The following is a 27412-nucleotide window of genomic DNA, read 5'->3' as shown; positions in this document are numbered from 1 at the left end:
CTGCAGGCCTCGAACGGGGATCGGACCTTGGCCTCTGTGCTGTCCACTCAGCTCTTTCTCCCTTTGTTTACCAACCGTCCTAGTCTACGCTTTGCAAGGGTTTGGGATGTTTGGTGAGGCTATAATCGGGGGGAGTGGGGTTCACTCTCAGCCGGCGGCAGTCACGCACCCACAGGGGCCACATGTGCACAGGGGACACGGGCCACACCCACCGTGACAACCTGTCCTGCCTATCTTCCTCACACACACTCCCACGTCCTACGGGATAAAAGAAAGGCTATCCTTGCACATAAAAACACCAGAATATGACCAGTAACAACCACAATGAATATATTTGTAACGTCTCAACCGGCACACACAAACGTTTTCAGCAACAAATATGCTTCATAACGTCAGGGTCTTGTCCAAGGTTAGAGGCTGAGAATGTCGCCCCCATGAGAAAGGGCGGGGCCGGCCGGGCCGGGCCCTGCATCACCGCACCGAGCAGGAGGTGCCTCTGTCTGAGGCCACCTTGGGAAATCCAAAGTCAGCCAAATAAAATAATAGTTTGAAGAGAGAAAAAAAAGAAACAATGCAAGGAAAGTTGCCCGGTTCTAGGAAGACTTTTTTTTTTTTTCATGGTAAAATGAATCATTTATAAAGAGGAAGTGAGCCCTGTTGAAAAACACTTAAAATATTCTCTCAGGGGGAGAAAACAATTCTTCACCAGCTTGGCTGGCCCCTGGGCGGGGGGCTTCATTCTCCGCCTGTCCTGAGCCAGCGAGGACAATGCCTCTTGGGAAACCAGGGCGGAATGCTTGCTGCAAAGGAGAGAAGGAGGCTCATTACCAACCCGGGCCCCGCACAGGCTCCCCAGGGGTGGGGGTGGTGGCGCCGTGAGTGGGCGCACGAGCTCCCACCGGATTATCCAGAGGCCTCGGAAATAGACATCCTTGGAAGCCCCCACCCATCTTCCGTAAGCTTTCCAGCCAGCGTAGAATGACAAGCAGTCCTTGGACAGCAGGGGACCAGATGGCTCCTCTGGGGAGCAGCCGGAGCCCCGGGCCCAGCTCGGCAGTCCACTTTCAGTGTGAAGAGCCACCATGGAGAAAACCCGTGCACAAGAAGGGGCGGGACTGCGCGGCCAAGGTTGGCCAGACTGCGCCGTGTATCACTCCCAAGGACTTCCTATACCCGAGACCCAGGACGGTACCACGCATGTCCCCTGAGGGTGCCGTGGCCCCCAGTGCTGGGGGCCCTGTGTGTGGGGCAGGTGCATGGGGAGATCACGTGCACCCTGGCCTGCGATTTGATGTCGCCCGTAGGACTCAAGTCTTCACGGACTTGGTGCCCAGCACCCACACTAGGGTCGGGGGACATCACTGGGTTTACGTTAGGGATGAAGGCCACAGGTGAGGCGGCAGAAACACACGGCGCCCATCCCAGCACCCTCCCCAAATGCCTCCCCGGGGACAGGCCTACTGCCTGAGGGATGACCGTGGCCGTGGCCGTGGCCGTGGCCATCCACAGGCAGCTGCCAACCGTCTCAGCTCAATGCTTCCACTCTCAGCGAGCGTGAGGCTCTGTCCTCGCTACTGAGACATGAGCCTGGAGGCAAAGGCCCACGTGAAGACGCTGCTTCCAGCTTTATTCTGGGAACCAGGCGCCTGCACCGGCAGAACTCCGGGGGGGGGGGGGGGAAGAGGGAGGAGGGCAGGGAGAGGAGGCGGCCTGACGCTCAACGCTTCCGAAGACATGGGGAAAGCTGCTTCGCTCCGCTCCACCGAACACGGAGCCTGGGTGTGGGCCTGGCACACGCCAAGCCTTGGCACTTCCTGCCACGAGCACACACCACACTGCAATGTGGGGAATGCTGGACATGGTGGGGGGGGGCATAGAAGTTTCCAGAAACTCTCTGTCAGAAGCAGAAGGCGTGGCTTAGCTCAGATGCCGTCAACACTGGCTCACCACAGGGCAGGTGCCGCACGGTGTGGGCTGTGGGGGAGGGAGGCGGCCGTGTCCTCAGGGGCTCTGGGGCACATTGTGTGGATGAGGACGGATGAGCGAGGGCGGGTGTCCGAGGAGCAGAAAGCTATCCAGGGGAGGGGGCAGGGGGCGTGGGGGGGGGGGGCTGGATGCTCACGAGAATGAATGGTCCCAGGCATGTTCTGGCAACAGAGAAGGGCCCAAGGCCTGGTGTGTTTGAGTGGTTCGTACAGGCCAGAAATGCACTGTGAGTGAGCTTGTGTGAGTGTGACAGTGTGTGTGAGGCTGTGTGTGTGAATGAGTGTGAGCAGGTGGGTGGGAGTGGGTGTGCACGTGTGCAGGGCAGGGCAGGGCAGGGCAGGGCAGAGCTCCAGAAGGCTGGGTGGTTTCCAGGGCCAGGTGACGGGTGTCCGGGAGTTGACTTTCTTCTCAGGACCCAGGGAGGCCCTGCAAAGTCCTGAGGGGACAGCCTCAGGCAGCCTTGATGCAAGAGGCTGGGGAAAGGTCCCCAAAGTGGGAGCGGGCATTCCTGACCTGGATCAAGCCCAGAATCTGGCGGAAAAGAGGCACACCGGACACAGCCCCCGACCGGGGCATGGAGGCTGCCCGGGCATGGCTCCGTCTAGAAAACTCCACGTTCCCAGACTTATGCTGGGCCGGCGTCCCCACCCCCACTGCAAGCGCCCCGAGGCCCTGGGGCGCGCCGGGAGCACCTTCTCACGGCCGGGATGTTGCTCCACACGTGCACGGCGTTCACGTTCTGGATGGTTCTGCCACAGATGTCCTGGATGGTCACGGGGTCGGCCTGGGGGAGGGAGACTTGGGCTGCGGCTTGGCGTGACCCGGGCAACGACCTCTGCCCCTCACGGTGCCCACAGGCCTCGGCCACCTTTCTAGACAGACTGTGGCTGTCAGTCACCGTTGCTGACGTCTCGCATCTGATTTCCTAGAAATCCTCTGCGGGAAAGAGGCTGAGACATCGCTGGGAAACCTTTACCAGCAGACCTTCCAGTCCCAGAGGTCACGTGGGCAGGGCTTCCCCACGGGCTCCAGCTCGGAGGTGAACTTCCCTGAAGGATAAAGGGGTCCTTTATCTTTGAGCCAACAGCCTTTCTGCCTCAGGAAGATAAGAGGCTTTGCTGGCAACGAAGGGTTTTCTAAAGTGCCGGTGTTTCAGGAGCCAAGCGGGCTGCCTGGACCCTAGAGGGCCCTGGAAGGGGAGGGGGCGGGAGGGAGACGGGCCTTCCGCCAGTGGGAGGGGGAGAGGCTAGAGGAGAAACTGAGACAAGAAGCCCCCTGGCCCCTGACGCCCAACGCAAGGTAGGCTGACCCCACTCACACGGACTCAGGGAGCCTACAGAGTCCCATGTGCACCGTTCCCGGGCCCCCCCACCCCGCCCGTGGACACCCCAGCCTCCTCCTGGACCCAGACACCTCGCCGGGAGAGAGACACCAGACAGCCCGGCACTCGCCAGAGCCGAAGGAGACCGAATGTCTAGATCTTCCCTGCCTTCAGCAGGAGCGATGTTCCACAGCGAGACGGGAGCCGTCACAGGAAATGCGGGACGCTCCCTTTCTGGCCATCCTGATCTGTGACCAGTTGTGACCTCCCAAACGTGTGTGCAAAACCATCCAAAGGCAGGATTTTTGATGGGCTCTACGTGTGCGGATCACTGGCGTCCAGGCTTGGAACCTGCACCTTGTGGCTGGACCCGCTATCACTTACTCTTAGATTTTCTTTTTGTTTTTTTTGATAAATGATTCAGGATTCAAACCTGGTCCTGGCAGCTTCTAGGGGGGCATGTTGCTATTTTAAAAATTCCAGACTTCCTAACGAGGAGAATAACCACAGACGCGGAGGGAAGCGGAAGAATCATGGGAACGTTTTGCTCAGCCCTGTAAAAATGACTTTTAAAACCATAAGTCACAGGGGGCGCCTGGGTGGCTCAGTCGGTTGAGCGTCCGACTTCGGCTCGGGTCACGATCTCACGGTCCGTGGGTTCGAGCCCCACGTCGGGCTCTGTACTGACAGCTCGGGGCCTGGAGCCTGTTTTGGATTCTGTCTCCCCCTCTCTCTCTGCCCCTCCCCCCCCAAAATAAATAAACATTAAAAAAATTTTTTTTAATAAAAACAACTATAATTCACAGATTGTACTCTAGGAGAACGTAAGGTGCGGTGACGCACGGGCAGAAACACAGCGAGACTGCATGGGACAGCCTGACCCTGTGGGCCCTGCGTCCCTGCAGGGGTCTAGGGGCTGGGACAGCCCGACCGGGCAGGTGGGTGCAGCAGCGAATACGCCACAACTTGGCCCAGCAGTGTCACTTCTGGAACCGTCCCACGAGTGTCCCCATACACGCCCCGCAGCGCAGGCTTGTCTGTTAGACCTCAAGACTACAGCGACCCCATTCCCACTAGGGAACAGATCAAATACGTTTTTTACGTCCAAAGTAAAACCGCCCAGAACAGGCCCGTCCAGGGTGGTCGCTAAGTGACTCAAGCCCGCGGCGGGGCGGGCGTCTGCACACCTGCGTGCAGGGGCAAGCACCGTCCCCGGCGACAGGACTGGAGAGGGGGACGGGGCGGGGCGGGCAGCGAGGAGACTTTCTGCCGTGACTCTGTGAGCATCTCAGCATGAGGGAGACTTCCCGAGAGGGGGGCGTCAGGCCCCACCGGGGGCTGTCCCATGGGGGGGCCCTGCGGCCGGGGCCCTGAGCCAGTCAGCCCAGGGCGGCTGCTCTCGTGGTCAGGATTCGGGTCGGCGGAGAGAAGACACGAGGCTGTCGGCGCCCCAGAGGGACAGTGCGTGCGATGTGTGTGCGGTGTGCGAGACGTGCGTGTGCTCAAAGGAAGAGCCCCACGCTGGCCTGTCCTGAAGTGCGGGAGCAGCGTGCAGGGCACGCCGACCAAGGCCACCTTGAAGGGGCTGTGCCCCGGGAGCGCGGTGACCCCCGCGAACCGGGTGAAAAGGAGGCTCAGGGGCCGGGCTCCGAGGAAGCCGACCTGTCCCGGGGAGGCCCCCGGACCGGCCCCCGGACCGCAGCGCGGCACGTACCTCCAGGAAGCGAGTGGCTACGGTCCGGTCCTCTTGGGTCAGCACCAGATTGTCCACGAACATCCAGAAGAAGGGCTGCTGGCGGGCCGGCCGGGGCCTCGCGTACTGCAGGACGCGGTGGAACTGGAGCAGGTACCACACTGGGGGAGGGGCGTCCGGGTGCGTGTGGGCTCTGCCCATGGGGTCGCGGCAGAGGGGCGCGGCGGTGACTGCCCGGACCCGGCGCCCGCCTCTCCCCGGGGCAGGCCTGTCCCCGCCAGAGCAGCTGAGCCTCAAGGGCCCCGGTCGCTGTGGCCTGAATGCAGACCGCCCCCCCCCCCATTATGAGGGGACAGGGCAGTGAAAACGGCGTGGGGAGCACACGTGCGCGTCCTCCCGCCAACGACCCCACTCGGAGCACCTGCTACAGGGACGCAGAGCACCGAGGGCGGGGCGTGCAAACGGGTTTGGGGACCAGACGGCCAGGGAACGCGCGCAGACCTCGGTCTCTTACCCGGAGGATGGTCACAGGCGTGGCCGACGGGGGGCGTGGAGCCGTACACGAGGTCGAACGGGCCCCATCCTTCCACCTGCAGGACACAGGCACACAGAAGGCAGGTGGGGACGGCCTGTTTTGGCAGGTGGCTCCCGGGCACCGAGCGGCCCCCACCGCAGCAGGCACCTGTGCGTCCAGGTGAGTGGCTTGCGATGAGGCCGAGCCCCCACAGCGCCCTGGCGGGAGCAGTGACACCCCCCCAGGTCACAGCCGCCACTGGCCTCAGGGACGCACGGAGCCCGGCCTCCGTCACCCGAGGGGAGGCCAGCCCCCCGCAGGGCACTTGGAACGTGAGGCGAGCCCTTCGTGCCAGGCGCTGGCCTCATAGACCCGCCCCCGGGAAGGCTGGCACGCGGACCCCGGGATTCACACGCGTTTCCTGTGCTTTGCCGGAATATGACGTGCGCCTGACGTGACAGCCGGGAGCGGACAGCGGGGCCACAGCCTTCCCTGACCGGCCCACAGTCAGCCGGTCACTGCGGGCGGGGGGAGGAAGCCGCCCCTCCAACCGTGCCTGAGCCAACGAGGATGCTCCGGAACCACAGTGACCCACGTGCCCCTCTCCTGCAGGACCCGAGGGACTCCCGTTAATGACAACCGTAAGCCCGCGTCTTTCTACTAAAGGAACATTAACAGAGACCCAGGTGCTGGATCGCTGGTTTTTCCGACGGCTCCTGCCCCAGGGCAGACCCCCTTCCCCGGGCCGTCCCCCAGACCGCGTAACCAAAGCCCCCATCCCTCGGTGAGCCCCCGAGCCTGTGCCTCCTCCGGCAACCTTCCCGTGTCCCCGAGAGCTACTGGGGGCGTCTGGGCACCGGCCTCCGTCACGGCCTAGTGACCGGAGCAAAGGCGCGAAGGTGCTGTCCAGGCAGGGTGGTCGGGGAGGGGGGGCAAGGAGGCGAGCACGGGCGGGCGGTCCCAGACCAGCACCCCCGCAGTCACCCACCCGCTGGCCCCCAGTACGTGCTGCCATGAAGCAGCTCACGGAGAAGACACCGGAGTCTTGGAGGGAACACGCGGTCCCCCCCTCCCAAGCTGTCTGCCCCCCACTCTGGGCTGGAACAGAAACCCACGGCCAGGAGGAGGTGGGAGCCGGCCACCCCCCGTCTCTAGGAGGGGCTGCAAGGGCACAGCCCGTGTCACAGGCCTCGTGGAAAGAGGTGAGGTCAGGAGGCGTGGTGTGGGGGCGCTCAGAGATGCTGCACGCACCTGAGTCGTGATTACTGTGGTAACAGTGTCACTCACGGGTGTCACACACGGCTACAATAAACAGGTTTCCAGTGTCACGATCAGAAATAGAGGTCCCACATTGCTGTCATAGGGGGTGTGACACGTTCCTATTTGCTAATAGAGGCCAGGTTATCGCTGAGAAAACAGGGGCCCCGTTTTGCTGCGGATGACAGGGGGTGCCCATTGCTGTTGGCAGTGGGCCTCTCTAAGGAAGACGGGGTGTCTGGGAGCCACAGCTGGCATGCAGGGCGGTGCCCTGGTGTCCCCTGCAGCCCCGCTATAGGGGAGGCCTGTGTCACCGTCACGTTCCACACCCTGCCTTGCCCCGTGAGGGCGGACTCTGGTCCCGGGGGCGGGAGAGGAGGCAGGATGGGCGTGCCTGCAGGACAGATTCTCGAAATGGTCGGTCCTCTCAAGGGGTTGGGGTGAGGGCAGCGTGTGGGATCTTGGATGAGGCCCATGGTGATGAAGTTTAAGGTCATGAGGTTCAGGTGTGCCCTGTCCCACGGAGAGACCTGTCCTCGGGGCCTCCGGGCAGGGGAGCCCTCGGTGGGACGAGGCTGTGGGGCTTCTCCAGGCATGGCCAGAGCGGGGCGCTAGCCCCCTGGACCACAGGCTCCCAGGCCCCACGGGGAGCAGAGAGGTGAGGACCTGGCCGGCCCCTGGCAGAACAGAACCCCCACGTCGGCCCCCTCCTTGTGGCCCCTTCCACGGCCAGCACTCCTGGCCCCAGACCCTCTGCCCACGGTTAGTGGCTCTCAGGACGATGGGCTCTAATCCTCTCTCCTGGGCCCAGAGACCGAAGGACCGGGTCCTCCTGTCCCAGGACCACCAGGAGGAGGCTTCCCAGACCCTTGCCATCCGTCGCCAAGGGCTCCTGGCCCAGCTGGATGCCAGTGAGTCACTTTTTAGGCACTTCCTCCAAGGTCACTGTCCGGGACAGCAGGAAACAGCCTTCAAGGGAACCAGAACATTCCAGGCTGTGTTTGGAGAATGCCCCCAAACAGTGACCGTTCAGTTCACGATTTTATCTGAAGGGGCAGGTGGCGTTTCATCCCGTCTGTGTTGGGATCGGGCCCCTGGATGACAACCACAAGAACCAGAGTTCTGGCCCATCGCTCTGGGCCGTGGGGCGGCGTGGGGGCCGCGAAAACACCCCTCTCGCCTCCCCCACTGCCTGCGGGCCCCCCACGCACACCCTGGCTCGGGGACCCCGACCCCCGCAAGCACCCGTGGGGGTCTTGCACGTGTGCCCTCATCTTGGCATCTGGAGGCACCCCACGGTACTTACGTCCCTCCTCACTACATCGGTGGCGTCCTCTAAGTGTTTCAGTCTTCCTGGGTCAGAACCAGGTTCCAAGAAGCCCAAACTCGTTAGTTCTGCGCGGGGAGAAATAGGGCTCAGAAGGGTGGCGTCGACGTTGGCCCCACACAGACCCAAAGGCCAAGGGTTGATTAGACAACATGTCTCTGTCTTAATGAGCCAACTCTGTCTTTTCAAGGACAGGGCACCGGCAGGAAGGATGAAGGTCCCGTTCGCTACCGCTAAGCAGCCAACTCCGCTGAGTATGGATTTAAGAAAGTCAGGCAATTGGTTGCAAAACCAGGCCTTCGTGGGCTGCTGTGTCGTCTCTGGGTTAGGAAATCCGCCAGGCCGTGGTGTCCACGCTGAGGTCACCCAGCCTGGCTGTGTGACCCGGCGGGCATGACCTGCAGGCTCCCCGTCACAGCCTCGGAGAGTCCTCGGCCTGGGGGCGGGAAGGCGAGTTCAGAAAGGACCTTACAAACGGGAGTAAGGGACGCGTGGTCTGGGTGGGGAGACGCAGGCCGGGGTGGCCTGGGGTCGTGACTCCTGCGCCCCTTCAGCCGGCAGGCTTTGCCCCCCATGTCTCGCGGACACCCCGTCGGCAGCACAGGTGCACGCGGGGCCGCTGTGACCACGGTTCGCGAGGCTCGCGGTGGCACAGTGCAGGAAGTGGGGCACGTCCCGATTCTATCTGGCCAGAGACTAAGGAGTGTTTTCATGGATTCTTAGGTCTGCTGGGCCCGGAAGCATCCACAGGATTTCCAAGGCACCAGCAGGTGGGGGTCCGCGAAGGGCCCCGGGGGTGGGGATGGGCAGGACAAGGCTGGGACGCATCACGTGGCCGGCCTGCACAGGCTGGGACATTTGGGTAGAGGGAGGGGCAGGGAGCCCTGCGGGTGGTCAGGTGTGTGGGGTGGCCACGGGCAGGGCCTGGCCTGGACTGCTGCCCTCTGCACAAAGCCTGGGCCCCGCAGCTCTGCTTGGTGGCATCTCGCATCCATACTTGCTTCCTGCATTTTCTGTCCTGTCGGCAATTCTGAAGGAGTGAGCTCCCGCTGCTCTCTCGTGCCCTTCCCTTCCTGCCAGCCGCCTGAACACACCGGGTCCCCCGCGGACCTCCCTGGGGGCAGACCGTCGCGGGTCCGGCGTGACCTCACTGCACTCACCGTTCCTGATGTCCCCAAACAGGGACAGCACCCGGACCGGCTCCCTCTTCCACACGGGCACCGTTTTGTAGGTCTCCAGCGTGTTCTCCTATCGAAAGAAAACGCAGTTCTCACCGTGGCCCGGTTGCAGAGCCCGTGAGGCCCAGGGAAAATTCTTTCTGCCCCAGCAGAGGCAATTCCCCACCAGGGGAGACACCCCTGAACGCGCCTTCAGGGCAGGCTGGCCCCCCCAGGCCGGGCCATTTCTAACACAGGGAAGGCAGGTGCAAGGGGCTTTTCCTGATCGCAGAGGAAGAAAATTCTATCCCAAGAGGAAGCACTTCCTCTGGATCTCTTGGGGGATCCTGCATATGGACAGCAGGGGGATCGCCCGACTGTCCTTCCTCAGTGTGGGCCCCAAGGCGCCTGGTGGCCCTCACGGCTGCCTGCTGAGGACAAAGGACCCGAAAGCCCATGGGTAAACCCCCCCACCCCTCCCAGGACGCCCACTTGTAAAACAAACACCCCAGACTCCCTGCCCCCAGGAGCGTGCGCTGGCCGGGCCGGAGTGGGAGACCCTGAGCCACGTGGGGAAGGGCCTGTCTGTGGCTGGAGCCCACGGGCTGGGGGGCTGGTGAGTTTGCAGGTGGGCGTGAGGAGGGCAGCTGGTCCAGCACAGGCGCGGCTCTGATGGGCGCCGGGGGGGCGTCCTGGTCCCCTCTGCTGTGACTGTCGGCGGGGGGCTCCTTCCTCCCTCTCTCCCCCCAGCACTGGGGCATTAAGGACACTTGTGAACATGAAAGGAGACTTCCTACAACTGGGGAGCATGGCCCCTCCTGGGACGCACCCCACCCATAGAGCGGAAAAAAAAGCACTACCAGGCTGCGTCTCCTTTTCTGAAAAGCACTATAAACACACTTCAGCCACGGGGCCCACGCCGTCCAGCCTCAGGGCCTGTGCCTGGAGGCCAGCAAGTCCCCAGAACTCTGGTGGCCGAGAACCCGGGAAGGGTCGGGGGGGTGGGAGGGCAGTCCTGGCTCCAGGAGAGAGGGGCGCCCATGGAGGTGGGGAGGTGCCCCAGGGTCAGCACACACCCCCTTCCAGCACCCCCCGCCCCTCCAGTGAGAGCCAGCACGGGCACACCCAGGGCCTGGACGGCCCTCTCCCCCCACCTGCTCCCACCAAACAGCAGCCAGAGGCTGAGGGAGAGAGTGAGGCTGAGGGGGAGGGAGAGGCAGAGGCGGGGGCAGGAGGCTGAGAGGCCCAGGGGGATCCCTAGTTCTGCAGACCTATGTGTGGGCCCCACGCGGCACCCGCTTACCCGGGGTGGTCCCTCTCGAGCCTTAGTTTCCCGGGGCTGCCCTAACAGTGAATATAAACAGTGGCACAAAACCACTACCGCATTTCTATGTGGACACCAGAAGTCCCAGGTCCAGGTGTGGCGGGTCTGGCTCCCTCTGGGGGCTCGCAGGGAGGGTCCTCCTGCCTCCCCCGAGCATCCCCTGTACTGGCCGCAGTCCTGGGCTGGACTCCAGCCCCTCTGGCAGTATCGTGTGGCCAGCCTCCCCCCGGATGTCTCCATCCCTCTCTGCTTTCCCTCTGACACCTGTCCTCCTGCCTCACCCCATCCAGGAAGACCTCATCTGCAAAGGCCCTGGTTCCAGCATCAGCCACATTCACGGGTACCAGGTGTTAGGTCTTGGGGGACATACTGCAACCTGCTTTGATGAACCCATAGGTCCCGCCTGGCTCACGGCTCCTGGCCTCCCACAGGAGGTCCCGCAGCTGTGCTCCGTTCCATGCCCCGAGCCTGTGCCCCGAGCCTGTGCCCCAAGCCTGTGCCCCGAGTCTGAGCTCCACACCTGTGCCCTGAGTCTGTGCCCCAAGTCTGAGCTCCACACCTGTGCCCCGAGCCCGTGCCCCACATCTGTGCCTCAACTCCACGCCCATCCTGCCCTCTGACTGGGTGTTTGTCCCCACGTGCCGGACCTGGAGGCAACCCGTGCTGGGTCCGTCTCCTGCCAGGTCCCCCTTCCCCTGCTCGGAAGCAGCAAAACTGCCAGGCCAGAGTCGTTTCCACAAACTAGACCCCGCGGAGCCGGGACCGGAGAGGAAAATGAGAAGAGCGCGTCTGCTTGGAAGCCTGGGCTCCGTCATCGCCGGTGTCAGCGCAGGTGGGCGTCGTGAGGAAATTGACGGTCGCCAACCACCCCCCCCCCCCCCCGCCGCCCCTCACCGACTCGCCGTCGCAGAAGGCCTTCAGCCAGCCCCGCCACTTCTTGCGCCGCCGCAGGAGGCCGCTGCGGGGAAAGGGCAGACACAGGAAGCACACCCAGTTGCTCACGGCCTGGACTCTCCCCGAGGTCCCGGGGCCCACCAGGGTGTCCACGCACTCGAAGCAGTAGCACCTGGAGCCAAACAGAACATCACAGCGACCGAAGGGGCATCCGCTGGCCGCCAGGCAGGGGGACGAGGGGCGGGAGCCGCCCTCAGGCTGACGGGCACCGGGCGGGGGCGAGGGAGAGCCGTCACCCCGAAAGGGGGTCCAGTCCGTCTCAGGGACCTCGAGGGGCAGGAGGGAGCCATCTGCCGTCGGTGAGGTGGGGGGCCGCCCGTCTTCCCCACCTCCAGAGCCTGCAGGAAGTCGGGGTCAAGGACGCCAGCTGGGGGGTGGGGAGGGACAGATTTGGGAGGAGGGAGATTAAGTACCACGGGTGCTGGAGCTCCACGGGGAACTGGCCCTGCCCGGCCCCTGCCTGTGACCACCAGCCCTCGCTTCCCCGTCCCCGCTGAGGGTGCCGCCCATCCTGGCGGTGACGATAATAAAGAGAAAACTCAGGAACACAAATCTCTCGATGCCCCGCCTCCCGCGTGTGAAGGCTCTACACCGAACAAAATATTTGGGATGGAAACGGGAAGCTCGGGGGGAACTCGTCTTGAGGGGACGTCCTCCACACTCTGGGACAAGGAGCCCGAGGACGGAGATGCCTGGGCGGTGGGTGGTGGCACCTGCCCCGGGGCTGCCCCCAGGCTCACCGGGTACAGTCGGGGTTCTCACAGATGAGCAGCGTGTCCCCGGAGCAGCAGACAGAGCAGTAGGACTGGTACCCGTCATCGTCATACAGGAACAGGCGGCCCAGGAACTTGTCCTTGGCAAGGGGCAGAGCCTGGCCGGTGCCTCCTCGGTTCCCCGGGCTCCCCGCCTCCCAGCCTCCCTGCCTGCCTCTCCGCTGCCCCAGCCTCCCCCCTGCCCCGGCCTCCCCCCTCCCCACCTCCCTGCTGCCCAGCCTCCCAGCCTCCCCACCTCCCCAGGCTCCCTGCCTCCCGGCCTCCCCCCCTGTCCTGCCACCCCAGCCTCCCCAGGCTCCCTGCCTCCCAGCCGCCCCACCACCCCGCTTACCTTGCACGGAGCGCACATCCCTCCCTCAAACAAAGGGTGCTGCGTGTGCACCTGGAAACTTCCACAGCAGATGCAGATGTCTAAGGTGGGCACCCACAGTGCAACACGTGTCACGACACCAGCAAGCAGAGCAACAGGTTTAGGAATAAATGTAACAAGGGGAGAGCAGGCCCCGTACAATGAAAACCACAGAACACCGTGGACAGAATTGAAAGATCTAAAGAGGTGGGCAGGTACCTTGGGTACCTTGGGTAACGGGTCAGAAGACACCGCAGTTGAAGGCCAGGCCTCCCCAGAGGGCCCCCAGACCCCTCTCAAAATCCCCAATGTTTTGTGTTTTTTTGGCAAAAATTGACGAACTGATCCTGAACTGCGTGTGGAAACCCAAGGAATCCACAACAGGCAAATCCATAGGGAAAGAAAGTGGTTGAAAAGGGGAGGCAGCAGCAGGGGTGGGGAGGGACTGTTAATGGGAACAGGGTCTCTCTCAAGGGTGTTGAAAAGGCCCTAAAACTGGCTGCACAACTCTAAGTATCTGGGAGACACCAGGGTGGGCTCCCCGCGCCTGAGTCTTTCCAGAGCTGCTCCCCCTCGGCTGGGCAAGGGCTCACCTTCTATGTTCCTCTCGTTGACCTTGACTTCATATGCAATGAGCTCTGAAAAGGAAACAAAAGGGGATCCTTCCCTCTCCTTTTTCTAATGTAAACCTGGCCCAGACGTGATGTCAGAGGAGTGGAGGGGGCTCGTGAATGAGGTGTGACTATTCCAGAAGCCTGGGGCCTCAGACACCGCCAGGCCTGGGGCTGACCTCCTAAGGGAAGACACCTCACCTCTGCTGGGCCCTGGGGAAGCGGGGGATGACAGCTCTGAAGGCTCGCTGGAGCCCAGCAGGATGATGTCCGTGTGGTGCTCTGCCTCTGGCTCCGGGACTGGGGCCACCGCCGTGGAGACCCATGGGCAAACAGGACGCGTACAAACAGAGGGGGAAAACGGCCTGTCGGCTGCTGCCTGGGAGCCCCTGGCCCCAACTCAGGCCCCGCCCGCCTCCTTTGGTGACACCTTTCCCTCTGGACCCAGGGGACCCAGGACCCAGGGCCAGGAGGACCTATGGTGAGCGCCGATCTGGACGGGGGCTCAGTGTGTTCCCCGCGGCGTCCCTCCCTGCCCAGGCCCCCGCCACAGTGTGGGCTAGGTGGGCTTCTCCCCACAAAGGGGAGGACAGGGGGCCTTGGGAGGGGTGGGGCGATGGAGGCCCCCCGTGGGTCCCTTGGATACCCCCATGCTCTCTCCTCCCACGGCGTCCCCCAGACCACAGCTGGTGGTCTCCCCGGAGGCCACCCGGCCTGAGGCTGGGAGGAGCAGAGAGGGCTTACAGGAGCTCGCCTCTGGCGGGTCAGGGTCTGAGACATCCAGGGTCTCCACGCTCACAGTCCCTTGCGGGGACAGGGCCATGAACGCAGGGAAAGGGGCTCCCCAGAAAGCAGCAGGAGACAGGTGGGGTGGAAGGACTGGGGGCCACAGGTACAGGACCCGCAGAGGAGCACTGTCGGAGGGAGCGGGGGCGCGCAAGGTTGCCACGTGACGTGACGTGCGGGGGCGGGGAGGCGCGGGGGAGGGGCGAGAAAACCCTCATTGTCAGGGGGTGAAGGGTGCGGGCTCATGGGGGGGACAGTGGGGTTGTTCCTGATGGATGGGGGTTGGGGGCCCAGTGGGGGAGGGTGGGGGGAGGGACTCAGGGGCGGGGTTTAGAGGGCTTGGTGCTCCCAGGCCGGGGGTGGAGGCAGGGCTCCAGCAGGAGGATGCAGGACAGGCAAAGCTCAGGGCGAGGAAGATCTGTGGAGGCTAGGTAGCCCGTGGGCGGAGTGGCATCCAGAGTAGGGGTGAGGCAAAAGGAGGCAGAGGGCATTTACTGCAGGTGGGACAGGCCCGGGGACACCCGATGGGAGGCCGTGGTCGGAGGGGCTCATTTGGGCCCTTCTGGGGATTGCGCAGGGGCTGTGCCCAGAGGCAGGGGACCACCCGGCAGCGGCTGCCCCTCGGGACGGTTATGGTGCTGGGCAGAAGTTGGGGAAACACCTGGGGAGGGGGCATAACTCCCTTTCTCCCAGTTTGGGTGTGGGCCTGGTGACGACTTCCCCGTGAAAAGTCGCAGAATCGGGGAGGCTGGGGTGTAACTCTGCAGGGCTCTGCCGGGTGCCCAGGGTTGACTTCAACAGTGACGGCCTGCCTTGACTGCATGTCCCCTGGACACGACGTGACCTCCGTGGCCTTCCTGCCAACAGCCCATGACCCCTACCTCTACCCATGAGAAAATCACCGGAAGATTCCAGTTGAGGGACACCCTACAAAATACCTGCCCACGGGGGCGCCTGGGGGGCTCTGTCAGTTAAGCGTCCCATTCTTGATTTCAGCTCAGGTCATGATCTCACAGTTTGTGAGTCTGAGCCCCACATGGGGTTCTGCTGATGGTGTAGAGCCTGCTTGGGATTCTCTCTCTCTCTCTCTCTCTCTCTCTGTGTGTGTGTGTGTCTCTCAAAATAAATAAACTTAAAAAAAAAAGAAAATTATGTATTAAAAAAATACCTGCCTAGAAGTTCCGAAAACTGTCATAGTCCTCAAATGCAAAGAAAGTCCAAAACACCATCACGGCCGAGAGGAGCCTCAGGGGACCTGATGGGGAAATGTCACGCGGGATCTCGGGACAGAGAAGGGAATCGGGGGGAAAACTAAGAAAATGGGACTAAACTGTGGTGTATTCGTTTAGTTAACACTCTATCAGTATTGGCTCATTAATTGTAACCAAGCTGTCGCACGAACACAAACACAAGGAGTTAATAATGCGGAAGCTCCGGGGTTTATGGGAACCGTGTATCACCAGGTCTGCGAATTTTCTGTAAATATAAAACTGTTCTAAAATTATGACTTTTTTTTTTTGCAATATAGTGTCGTTAACTATAGCCGTCATGCTGCGTGTTACATTCCCATGACTTGCTTACTTTGTAAGTTTGTGCCTTTTGACAACCTTTAACCTGTTCTCTGTATCTACGTGCTCAGGGTGTGTGTGTGTGTGTGTGTGTGTGTGTGTGTGTGTGTGTGTTTCAGATTCCACATAGAGAAGAGAGATCGTATGGTATCTGTCTTTCTCTGTCTTATTTCAGTGAGCATAACGTCCTCAAGGTCCATGGCAAGATTGCAAATGGCAAGATTTCCTTCTTTTTTACGGTAATATTCCACGGTGCATCTACACAATGTTTTCGCTATCCATTCATCCATCGCTGGGCACTTAGGGTGTTTCCATGTCTTGGCTGTTGCAACCAAAGCTGCGGTGAGCACGGGGGTGGGGACGGTGCGGATATGTTTTCGAATTTTCGTTTTCTTTGGATGCATCTCCAGAAGTGGGACTGCTGGCTCGTAGGGTTCTGTCTTTAACTTTTTGAGGAACCTCCACACTGTTCTCCACAGAGGCTGCACCAGTTTGCGTTCCCGTCAGAAGTGCACAAGGGTTCCCTTTTCTCCACATCCTCACCGACACCTACGTCTCTTGTCTTTTTGATTCTAGCCATTCTGAAGATGTAGGGTGAGCTCGTTGTGGTTTTGGTTTGCGTTTCCCTGATGAGTGATGTTGAGCATCTTTTTATGTACCTGTTGGACATCTGTAGGTTTTCGGTGAAAAAAGATGTACTGTTCAGATCTGCTGCCCATTTTTAAAATAAGATTGTTTTGGGGCGCCTGGGTGGCTCAGTTGGTTGAGTGTCCGACTTCGGCTCAGGTCATGATCTCACGGTCCGTGGGTTCGAGCCCCGCGTCGGGCTCTGTGCTGACAGCTCAGAGCCTGGAGCCTGTTTCGGATTCTGTGTCTCCTTCTCTCTGTGACCCTCCCCCGTTCATGCTCTGTCTCTCTCTGTCTCAAAAATAAATAAACGTTAAAAAAAAAATTTAAAAAAAAAAATAAATAAAATAAAATAAGATTGTTTTATTGCTATTGAATTATATGCGTTCCTTATATATTTGGAATATTAACACCTTATCGACACGGAATTCACAAATGTGGGGTTTTATGGTTTCAGGTCTTAAATTTGAGTCTTTTAAAAGATATTTTTTAACTTTTTTAAATGTTTATTTATTTTTGAGAGGGAAAGACCGAGCATGAGCAGGGGAGGGGCAGGGAGAGAAGGAGACACAGAATCAGAAGCAGGCTCCAGGCTCCGAGCTGTCAGCACACAGCCCGACACGGGACTTGAACCCACGAACCGTGAGATCATGACCTGAGCAAGCCGGATGCTTAACCAACTGAGCCACCCAGGCGCCCCACATTCAAGTCTTTAATCCATTTTGACTTGATTTTTGTGGATGGTATAAGATAGGGGTCCGGTTTCATTCTTCTGCATGTGGCAGCCGGGTTTTCCCAGCACCGCTGATTGAAGACCGTCCCTTCCCCAGTGTGTATTCTTGGCTCCTTTGTCATAAGCTAATTGGCCATGTATGCGTGGCTTTATTTCTGCGTTCTCTTTTCTGTGTCTGTCTACTGATCTGTGTGTTTGTTTTTAGGCCGATATCAAGCTGTTTTAACGACTACAGCTCTGTGATATAGTTTAAAATCAAGACGGGTGATGCCTCCAGCTTTGTTCTTCAAGATTGCTTTGGCTGTTTGGGGTCCTTTGTGGTTCCGTTCACATTTTAGATCATTTTCTCTATTTCCGTGAAAGAGGCCGTCGGAGTTTTGCTAGAGATTACTTTGAGCCTGTAGGTTGCTTTGGGCAATACAGACATTATAGCTTATATAATTCTAAGTTTTTTAAATGGAAATTGTCTTTGTCGCTTTTCCCTCCTTTTATTTAGCGTAGTTTCGTTTTTTAACAAAGATGCCAGAGTGAAAATCATCACAGGGCCAGGAGCAGTTACCGCCTGGCCCAGCATCGCGCCTGAACCCCTGACCTGTCCACACTGTTCCTGCTCCCAGAAGGGGCTGGGGGCTCCATGGAGAGACGGTGTGCTCACTGTTGGGCCCAGCCAGCAGGAGGAGCACCCTGGCGGGCAGGGGCAGCGGTGAGGCAGAGGCTCACGGAAGGTTCTGCCCGGGGTGGGAGGACAAGCACGGATGTGGCCCGGGATGCCCCCACGGCAGGTGCCTTCCTGTCAGTCTTGGGGTCCCCGTGTGCCCCGTGGTGGCTGCCCGGAGCGGGGAACAGAGAGAGGACACCCTGCTGGAATGGAAACAGGCCTCAGAGGTGCTGGCCTCTTGGTGACCAGCTCAGTCCCCAAGGCCACCCCCTGAGATCAGACCCTGAGGTGCGCAGGCTCATTCTGCTGGCCACGGGTGCCAGGCCTGGGTGGACCTCTGGACACCTGTGCTCACCCAGGGAAACCCCAGGAAGCCTAGGATCCCACATGTGGAAGGTTCCACGTGGGAGCAAAGGGCAGGACCTAACACAGGCCTTCTCCAGCTCCACGGGAATTACTCGCTGAGCCCGAACCTCTCTAGCCCCGCCCAACCCAGACCAGGCTGCCTGCTACCCCTGCCTTTCCATGGCCAGGGCACCCACAGGTTTGGTGCCCACTGACACTCTTGTTGGGAGCCCCTCCACCCTCTGAGCCACAGGGGCTATGTGATTAGGCCCCGCTTGGCCGGGTGGTGACTCTCACATGGCCGCTGACACCCTCTTCTGGCCTGGCAGGGTCACCCGCCGCTTGATCCTCAGTGGGTTCAGATGCTTTGGGGCCTGGGGGCCTCCAGCAGACTCCAGGTGGCCCCCGGCCCAGCTGGGTCTGGGGGTGGATCCCACCCCGGTTCCAGGGCGTCGACCAGGTTTGACACTTGGATCCTGGCAACGGTGAGAGACGCCCCCACCCCACACCAGCCTTCACGCTGTCCTGTGTTGCTGCCGTGGCCTTGGGAGTAGCAGGAGGGGCTCGGGGCCCCACGCCAGGCAACCGGAGGGGAACCTGGGGCGAATGAAGCCGAGAGAGGGGGGCCTGGCATGAGACTCACCTGATTCGCCTGTTGGCCGGGGGCAGGTGGCGGCAGGAGTCCCCTGAAGCAGCGTCTGGGAAGCAACAGGGTGTGAGTGTCCAACTTTTTCTCCAGATGTCAGTGGGGAACTCCTGGCTGCCTGCAGATCATTCAGAAGGAGGCGACACAGAAACGGCCCCTGGATACGGGAGCTCGCAGACTTGACACCTCCCTAGATGGCAAGTGGGGTTGGGGGGCGGGGGAGAGGCTGAGCCCAGTCACCACCCGACGCTCTGGAGCTGATTCCCCGGAGCTCTGTGAACACAATTTCACATGTAGTGCTTTTAAATGCACTGTGAGGGGAACATTCTCTGCTAAGTACGTTTGGGCAGATGGAGGGCTTGGCACGTCTCCCGCAGGACTTCTCAGAGACTTTATACATTGCAGGGAGTCACGAATCCCCAAGCAGAGGACAGGCACAAGCATGTCCTGGGCCAATCTGGCCACCAGACCTTGTTCGCAAGGCTCCGTGTGACCGTATTTCCGAAAGCAGGGAGGAGCTGCTGGCCGCTGGCCCCAGGCTGGGCACGGCGGCCACCGGAACGAACAACTGTGGGTTCAGAGCTTCAGTGACGGATGCGCGTAAGGGAGAGAAGGCGGCCCGGACACCTTAGAGCTGGCCGGGCCCCGTGTGCTCCTGCTGCACACCGACGACCCCAGACAAGGCCACTCTGTGACTGGGAGTGAAAAATGCCCTTCCAAGCTGTGTGTAAGCGTAAGCACACGCCACCCGCAAAAGTGACCAGACATCCCCCTCTCCTGGCTGAAGTGGGGATTCCACTGGCCGCCCCCCAACCCCCGCCTGGGGATGAGGTTCCTAGAGACAGCCAGCCCCAGAAGTGTGCCCCTTCTCAACAGCACCCCATCCGGGGCTGCCGCGGGGGATGGGGGCCTTGGGAATGGGGCTGCCGGGCGACTGGGGGGGACACGCGCCACGATGACACCTCCACTCACTCTGCTAACCTGCATTATGCAGAGGCAGCGTCCTTACGGCACATTTACGGGCATCAAGTGCGAGGCGCCTGCTACCTGTGCACAGGCCATGTATCTGCACCGTCCAGTGTTCAGGAATCCCAAAGGGGACCTCGGAATCCCGGTGCCACGTGCTGGTCCTGGGTTCGCTGGGCTGTGGATCCACAGTCAAGAAAATTAAGGGGACGCCTGGGTGGCTCAGGCGGTTGAGCGTCCGACTTCGGCTCCGGTCTGATCTCGCGGTCCGTGAGTTTGAGCCCCGCGTCGGGCTCCGGGCTGACAGCTCAGGGCCTGGAGCCTGTTTCCGATTCTATGTCTCCCTCTCTCTCTGCCCCTCCCCACTCATGTTCTCTCTCTCTCAAGAAAAAAATGAAACGTTAAAAAAATATTTAAAGAAATTAAATCCAGGAAAATGGTCTACCTTTCTGTTTCTTTCTTCTTTTTATTTTATTTAATTTTTTATTTGACAGACAGTGTGTGTGTGTGTGTGTGTGTGTGTGTGCGCGTGCACAAGGAAGGGGCAGAGGGACAGAGAATCTTAAGCAGACTCCACACTCAGCACGGAGCCCAGCTTGGGGCTCAATCCCACGACCCTGGGACCATGACCTGAGCTGAAATCAAGGGTCAGACGCTCAACCAGCTGAGCCACCCAGGGGCCCCTCTTGCTGCGTTTTAAATAAAGTGGGTGCTGCACGTTTCTTATCTTTATTTCTAATTATTTGATGTTTTGATTGGTCTTGTGAATATTTTCCATTACCTTTTATCCTCTACCTTTTACAGAAAAATGAATATAGATGCATGTTACAAAGCTCCAGCCATACTGAAGTATCCTGATTGCACAGTGAACCCCACCCCACCAGTGACCCAGGGCTCACATGGGCTATGGATCCTTCCAGATGCAGAAGCGTCCTTCCTTCTGTGTTCTCCACAATCATCAGTCGCCCCGAACACACTGGGTCACCACGCACAGCAGTTAGTTAATGCTCACGGGCAGGTGCTCACGCCCTGTCTCCCCTGCCGGCTTGTCCAGCGTCTGTGGAGAGCTCTGTGTGGCCGCTAACCTGCTTCTGTCGAGGGACACTTTGGTGGTTTCCGACCCTTCCTCCTCATAATCAGCAGGGGCCTCCCCTGCAACCGTGAAGCGGGTCACATCTGTCCTTTGTTCTCCGCAGACTCGGCAGGACAGAGGCAGGTAGGGACGGGCCAGCTCCCGCCATGTGCTTTGGGAGTGATGTCCCCGGGGGACACTGGTCTCAGTGTGTCCACAACTGCGTGGCTCAGGGTCCCCGCCACCAGACACCCGGCAGGGCCAGTGAGTGGCCAGGGTCTGCCCTGGGGGGCAGGGGTGGGGGGAGGCTGGGACGCTGGTTCGGGGGCGCCTTCTGTGTTTTCCCGTTCATGCTGTGGAGCACCCTGCCCCCCTTTTCAGAAGGGTTCCGCTCTCCCCAGCACTGGGCCACAAGCACTTCCTGGGCTGGCTCCCCATCCCCCATACCTGGCCGGGTGGGAGGCTCATCCCCTTGTCCTCTCGGCGAGCACGGTGTGGCCCTGCTCCGGGACGGGCCCTGGCAGAGGCCAGGCGGGCAGGGGCCCGAGGACAGGGGTGGGGGGCGAGGGGAGGTTAGGCTGAGCCGGGGCTCAGAGGAAGGGCCATGAGGGCTGCCTGGGGCGGCCAGCAGGGAAGGCGCGTCTTGGCAAAGGGGAATCTTCACATGAGAGACCATGACCCCCACTGGGTCAGGACGACACGTTTCTCCGGGGCCCCCTGTGCCGGCTCCACTGGCCCCATCTGCCGTCAGGGCTCAGGCATCACTTCCCATCTGAGTCCACATCAGGGGTCCTGCCGTGCCGTCGTCTGTCACAGCCCCGCCGTGTGGGGCTGTCTGTGGGAAGCCCCTGCCGAGACCCCAGCTGCCCCAGCGTGCTTCCCCCTTTGTTCAGCGCCCGGCGTGTCTCCTTCTGGGCTTTTCTGTGGTGCCAGCCGCTTGTGGTGTGCTTTCCACCCCCCCAGGAGTGAGGGCTCTGGGTACACACCCGCGGCTGACCAGGTCCACGTCCAGGGGTGAGGCTCAGACCCGGGGTCCTTCTGATGCCCCACCGCCCACCCCTCGGCTCTGGGTAGAAGGCCTGGCAGAGGAGAAGCCGCTGAGGGCCGGGGCCACACGGGAAGGTCCTGCGCCGCCACTGGCCTGGCACAGGGAAGGTGCCGAGGGGACAGGGGGGCTCTGCTCGCTAAACCCTTGAAACCCACACCCACGCTGTGTTCCCTCCAGGGGCTGAGGGGCCTCAAAGCGGTGGGCTCCTGCTCCCGGTGTGTTCGATGGACGCCCAAGCTTGACCTTGGTCCTGGGAGTGGAATGCCAGGGAGGGCCGAAGGTGGTGGGGGGCTGTGAGTGGGGAGCCACAGAGAGAACTCTCCACTCGGACCCCCCCCCCCCCCCCGCCCAGGCACCCCTACTCAGGATCTTTATTCAGAGTTGTCTGCTCAGGCTGCTTCACTTCTGTAGACACTGGCCCCGCCTGCCCCGGGCCCCTTTGTCTCTTCTGTCCTGCTCTGTTTTCCTCCTCTGCACCCACCACCCCCGGGTGCAGTGTGGGTCACTTGCTTATAGTCTCCTGCCAGAGTAGGAGCTTCCTGGGCAGGGAGTTTGGTCAGTTTTGCTCTCCTGGACCACTGCCTGGCACAGAGCAGGTGCTAAAGAAATGCTCATGCACTTCACGCTGCACGCGCACCTGGCTCACCTGGGGTCTGCAGCAGGGAGCACGCTGGTGTCCCCCCACCGATGCCTCTTGCTCGAAAATGGAAGCGAAGAAAGCTCAGAACCTTCTGTCAAAGCAAACACCACCTAGGCAGCCACGCACAGGACGGACGAGTGTGTATTTAATACATGCTTTTAAAATAGCAATGTTGGGGCACCTGGGTGGCTCAGCCGGTTAAGCGTCCGACTTCGGCTCAGGTCATGATCTCGAGGTTCGTGAGTTCGAGCCCCACGTCAGGCTCTGTGCTGACAGCTCGGAACCTGGATCCTGCTCCGGATTCTGTGTTTCCTTCTCTCACCGCCCCTCCCCCACTTGCATTCTGTCTCTCTCAAAAATAAATAAACATTAAAAAAAATTTTAATGCTTCAGTGAACAATTACAAACACGTGAGAAACAAATGGAAAAATAGCAAGTTTCAGTCGAGAAAAAGTCTTGACAAGAAACAGAAAATACAAAGAAGAGACCAGTGAAAATGAAATGAAAATATAATAGCTACATATATAACAACTAAATAACTAAAAATTTAAAAAAAATGTATAACTCCATGGAGGGATTGGAAGAAAGAATCGGTGAACTGGAAGACAGAACAGAGGTACCCAGTCTGAACAACACAGACACAATATACTGAGGAGAGTGAATGGAGCCCAAGGGACCTGGGTGACTCCATCACAGGATTCATCATTGCCACCCCAGAAGGAGGAGAGAAAGAGCACGGGCCTGAAAAGTGCTTGAAGAAACGATGTCTGGAAAAGTCTCAAATTTTGGCAAAAGTCAAAAAGCCCTAGAGATTCAGGAAGCTGAACAAATCCCAAATAGGACAAACCCAAAGAAATTCACACCGAGACACATCACAGTAAAACTTGTGAAAACTGAAGATGAGGAAGTCTTGAAAGCAGTGAGATCTGACGTCATACCTATAATAGGAAAAACAGTTCAAATGACACCAAATTTCAGAACCATTTTTCAGGCGTTGAGAAAGGAGAACTGCTAACCCAGAGTTCTGTATCCGGCGACAAGTTCCTTCAGAAATGAAGGAGGAGCCAAGACGTTCTCCGATAAAGGAAAACGAAAAGGATTTGTCACCAGCAGACTGACCCTAAAAGAATACCCAAACAGGAAAAAACAAAACAAAACCAAAAAAAACAAAACCCACCCAACCAGTAAGGAAATTACTAAAGAAGGAATTCTGGACATCAATAAGGAAAGAGGAACAATGAAGAGAGTAAAAATGTGGGTAAATCCATTTTCCTTCTTCTTTTGAGTTTTACAGATTTATGTCTGACAGTGGAAGCAAAGATTATCACACTGGTTCTAAATGTACTCAGAAGAAATATTTAAGACAATTACATTATAAATGGGGATGCTAAAAGGATAGAGTCAGGTGAGGTTTCTACACTTTACTCAAATTGGTAAAATGTCGACACCGGTAGACTGTGATAATTTATGTATAGAGAATATCATACCTGAAGCAACCACAAACAATCTATACAAGAAGATACAATAGACAAATCACAATGGGACTCCAAAAAGTTCAGATAACCTACAGGAAGGCAGGAAAAAGAAAACAGTGAAATAAAAAGCAGAGAGAAGGCACAGAAAACAAACGTAAAGCAGAGGATTTAAGTCCCAACGCATCAATAATTACATTAAATGTCGATTTTCTAAGTATACCAGTTAAAAGCCTGGTTTGGCAGAGTAGAGTTTTTTAAATGACCAACTATATGCTGTGTACAAGAACTTCACCTCAACTATAACAATGTAGGTAGATGGGAAGTCACAGGATGGATGGGAAAAGATGTATCATGCAAACATTGATCAGAAGAAAACAGCATGGCCATCTTATATTAAAGTACATTTCAAAGCAAAGAAAATGACCAGAACAATGAAAATGGACCCTTTCACCATTTATAGTGATGAAACAGTTAATCCAGCAGGAATTCGTGAAAGCCTAGACATGTATGCAACAAACAATCGAGCTGAAAAACATATATGGCAACCCAAATAGAACTGAAAGGAAGAGAGAAATCCACAAGGTAACTGGAGACATCAGCATCCCTCTCTCAGCAAAGGCGTAGAGAAACCCTACGTCACCATCAGCTAATAGCCAACATCTAATCAACATTTACAGAACACTCCACCCAACAGCAGCACACACACTTTCTTTTCAAGTGTCCACAGTTGTGTACCAAGACAGACTGTATCCTGGGTCATAAAACAAACCCCAACAAACTTAAAAAAAAGTGGAATCGTATAAAATGTGTTTTCCGATCACACTGGAGTCAAACTAGAAATTAATAGCAGAGGGCTGACAGAAAAGTCTCCAATCACGTGAAAACTAAACACCACGCTTCTAAATAATCCCTGAGCTAAAGAGAAACACATTGAACTGAATGAAAACGAACACAGCAACATACCCAGTATTGTGAGATGCAGGTAAACAGAGCTAAGAGAATGTTGTGGCACTCATGCAGACCTCGGAAAGAGGAAACCTCTCAAACCAAAAGTCTATGCACCCACATCAAGGACTTAGAAGAAAAGGAGCAGGGGTGCCTGGGTGGCTCAGTTGGTTGAATGCCTGACTCTTGATTTCAATTCAAGTCGCGATCCCAGGGTTGTGGGATCGAGCCCCACATCGGGCTCTGTGCTGAGTGTGGAGCCTGCTTAAGATTCTCTCTCTCCCTCTGTCCCTCTCCCACACTTGTGTGCTCTCTCTCTCTCTAAAAATAATAAGGAAAAGAGAAAAATAAAACCAAAGCAAGCAGAAAAAAAGAAATAGTCAAAATAAGAGCAAAAATCAATAAAAGTGAAAACAGAAAATAATAGAAAAAAATCCATGAAATAGAGCTGATTCTCTGAGAAATTTTTTTGAAAAATCAATACACATCTAGCAAGACTGACAAAGACAAAAAAGGGAGAAGGGGTGCCTGGGTGGCTCAGTCAGTTGAACATCCAACTTTGGCTCAGGTCATGAACTCACAACTTGTGAGTTTGAGCCTCTCGTTGGGCTCTGTGCTGACAGCTCAGAGCCTGGAGCCTGCTTTGGATTCTCTCTCTCTCTGTTTCTCTCTCTCTGCCCCTCCTCTGCTTATGCTCTGTTTATTTCCCTCTCTCTCAAAAATAAATTAATCTTTTTTAAAAGTCCTAAAAAAAAAGAGAAAAATCACATGATCATATTGATCAATGCAGAAAAAGCATCTGACAATTTTGACACACATTCATGATAAAAACTCTCATAAATATAGGAATAGAAAGGGGCTTTCTAAAATTGATAAAGAAAACTTACCAAAAAACCTGCAGCTAACATTATACTTAATGTGCTAGACTGGAGACATTCTCTCTGAGATCAGGAACAAGGCAAGGATGTCCATTCTCACCACTTTTTTGTCTCTTTGTTTTGTTTTAATGTTTACTTATTTTAGAGAGAAAAAGCATGAGCAAAGGAGGGAAGGGCAGAGAGAGAAGGGGACAGAAGATCCGAAGTGGGTTCTGTGCTGACTGCAGAGAACCCAATGCTACGGTCGAACTCATGAACTATGAGATCATGACCTGAGCCGAAATCAAGAGTCAGATGCCTAACTGACTGAGCCACCCAGGCGCCCCTCTCACCATTTTTTATTCAACATAGTGCTGGAAGTTCTAGGCAGTGCAGTAAGGCAAGGCAAGGAATTTAACAGGCATATAGATTGGGAAGGAAGAGGTAAAAGTGTTCTGTTTCCAGATGACATGATTTTGTTTGTAGAAAATCCCAAAGATTCTATAACAAAACAAAACAAAACCCTAAAACTTCTAGAACCAATAGAGGGAGTTCGGCAAGGTTGTAGGATACAAGATGAATATGCAAAAAAAGCATTTGTATGCTAATAATGAGCAAACAGGTGGACACCAGAAGTAGAATCACAAAACTATTTACACTTGCGCAAAAGTAAGTGCTTAGGTGTAAGTCTAACAAAACATGTTTAAGACTTGTTTGCTGAAAACTACAAAACCCTGATGAAAGAAATCAATGAAGCTCTGTATAAATGGAGAGACATACCATGTTCATGGATTGCAATACCCAGATGTCAATTGCCCTCAAATTGATATATAGAGTTTTTTTTTAATTTCTTAATGTTTATTTATTTTTGAGAGAGAGACAGAGTGTGGAGGGCTGCAGAGAGGGAGACAGAATGGGAGGGAGGCTCTAGACTCCGAGCTGTCAGCACAGAGCCTGACACGGGGCTCGAACCCACAAACTGTGAGATCATGAACTGAGCTGAAGTCAGACACTTAACCTACTGAGCCACCCCGGCACCCCCTTTTTTCCTGTTTTTTCAAATTGATGTATAGATTTAATGCAATTCCTATCAAAACCCTGGAAAGATCTTTTATAAATAGAATTATTCTAAAATGTATATGGTAAATCAAAGGAACTAGAGAAACTGAAACAATTTTGAAAACAAAGGATAAAATGGGAGGAGATGGTCTACTGGATTTATCATACTACACTTGATCTTAGCCAAAAGGCCGAGAAGCAATCTACTGGATTTATTATATAGTTACAGTAGTCAAGACCGTGTGGTACTGGTGGAGGGATAGACACACAGATCAATGCAACAGAGTAGAGAACCCAGGAATAGACCCACACAAATATGTCCGATTGATTTTTAGCATTTTTATTTGTAGTAAGATACGCATAAAATTAATAATTTTTATGGAAGTTGATAATGCAACGGTGATTAGTATCTTGTAATGTTGTGTAACCGTCACTGTCTATTTGCAGAACTTTCCGTCACTCCAAATGGTAACTCCATACCCATCAGCAATCTCCTTACCCCTTCCCCCCAGCCCCAATCCCCTCTGTGGATTTGCCTCCTCTGGGTATTTCATATAAATGAAATCATACAATAAGTGGCCTTTGATGTCTGCCTTATTTCACTTAGCATAATGTTTTTGAGGTGTATCCACATTGTAATGCATGTCAACACTTCATCTTTTTTCATGGCTGAATAATTCTGTTGTGGACAGACCACATTTGATTGATCCATTCTTCTGTA

General features: G+C 57.0%; 1 protein-coding gene, 1 non-coding gene and 1 pseudogene across 2 annotated transcripts; 1 reads left to right on the top strand and 2 right to left on the bottom strand.

The window, feature by feature from the left end:
• Positions 1–400: 400 nt before the first annotated feature.
• On the bottom strand, positions 401–14089 carry DNMT3L (DNA methyltransferase 3 like). The gene is made up of 13 exons (XM_053904044.1): positions 14011–14089; positions 13468–13566; positions 13249–13293; positions 12638–12717; positions 12274–12386; positions 11474–11645; positions 9259–9346; positions 8078–8166; positions 5515–5590; positions 5022–5161; positions 2679–2770; positions 890–892; positions 401–800 (listed from the first exon to the last, which is right to left on the bottom strand). The coding sequence occupies exons 1-13, from the start codon at positions 14087–14089 to the stop codon at positions 635–637; spliced, it is 1242 nt and encodes a 413-aa protein (XP_053760019.1). The 3' UTR covers positions 401–634.
• On the top strand, positions 3901–3985 carry TRNAR-UCG (transfer RNA arginine (anticodon UCG)). The gene has a single exon. It is a non-coding gene; the product is annotated as a tRNA-Arg (tRNA).
• Positions 14090–26792: 12703 nt separating the features above from the next.
• On the bottom strand, positions 26793–26894 carry LOC128777548 (U2 spliceosomal RNA; annotated as a pseudogene).
• Positions 26895–27412: the final 518 nt, after the last annotated feature.

The sequence above is a fragment of the Panthera pardus genome, unplaced genomic scaffold (assembly GCF_024362965.1).
Source record: "Panthera pardus isolate Hobbes unplaced genomic scaffold, ASM2436296v1 HiC_scaffold_16, whole genome shotgun sequence".
In the NCBI taxonomy this organism is placed as follows: domain Eukaryota; kingdom Metazoa; phylum Chordata; class Mammalia; order Carnivora; family Felidae; genus Panthera; species Panthera pardus.
Note: the sequence above shows the minus strand (reverse complement) of the source record. Positions and strands in the feature narration are given on the sequence as shown.

What these genes read in the sequence shown, in the direction of transcription:
- DNMT3L (XM_053904044.1), bottom strand. Translation starts at nt 14,089, where the DNA reads ATGGCCCTGTCCCCGCAAGGGACTGTGAGCGTGGAGACCCTGGATGTC. An exon ending in GAGAACCCCGACTGTACCCG is followed by an intron (nt 11,646 to 12,273) that starts GTGAGCCTGGGG and finishes GTTTGGCTCCAG; the next exon opens with GTGCTACTGCTTCGAGTGCG. An exon ending in GTTTGGGGACATCAGGAACG is followed by an intron (nt 8,167 to 9,258) that starts GTGAGTGCAGTG and finishes CTCCCCGCGCAG; the next exon opens with AACTAACGAGTTTGGGCTTC.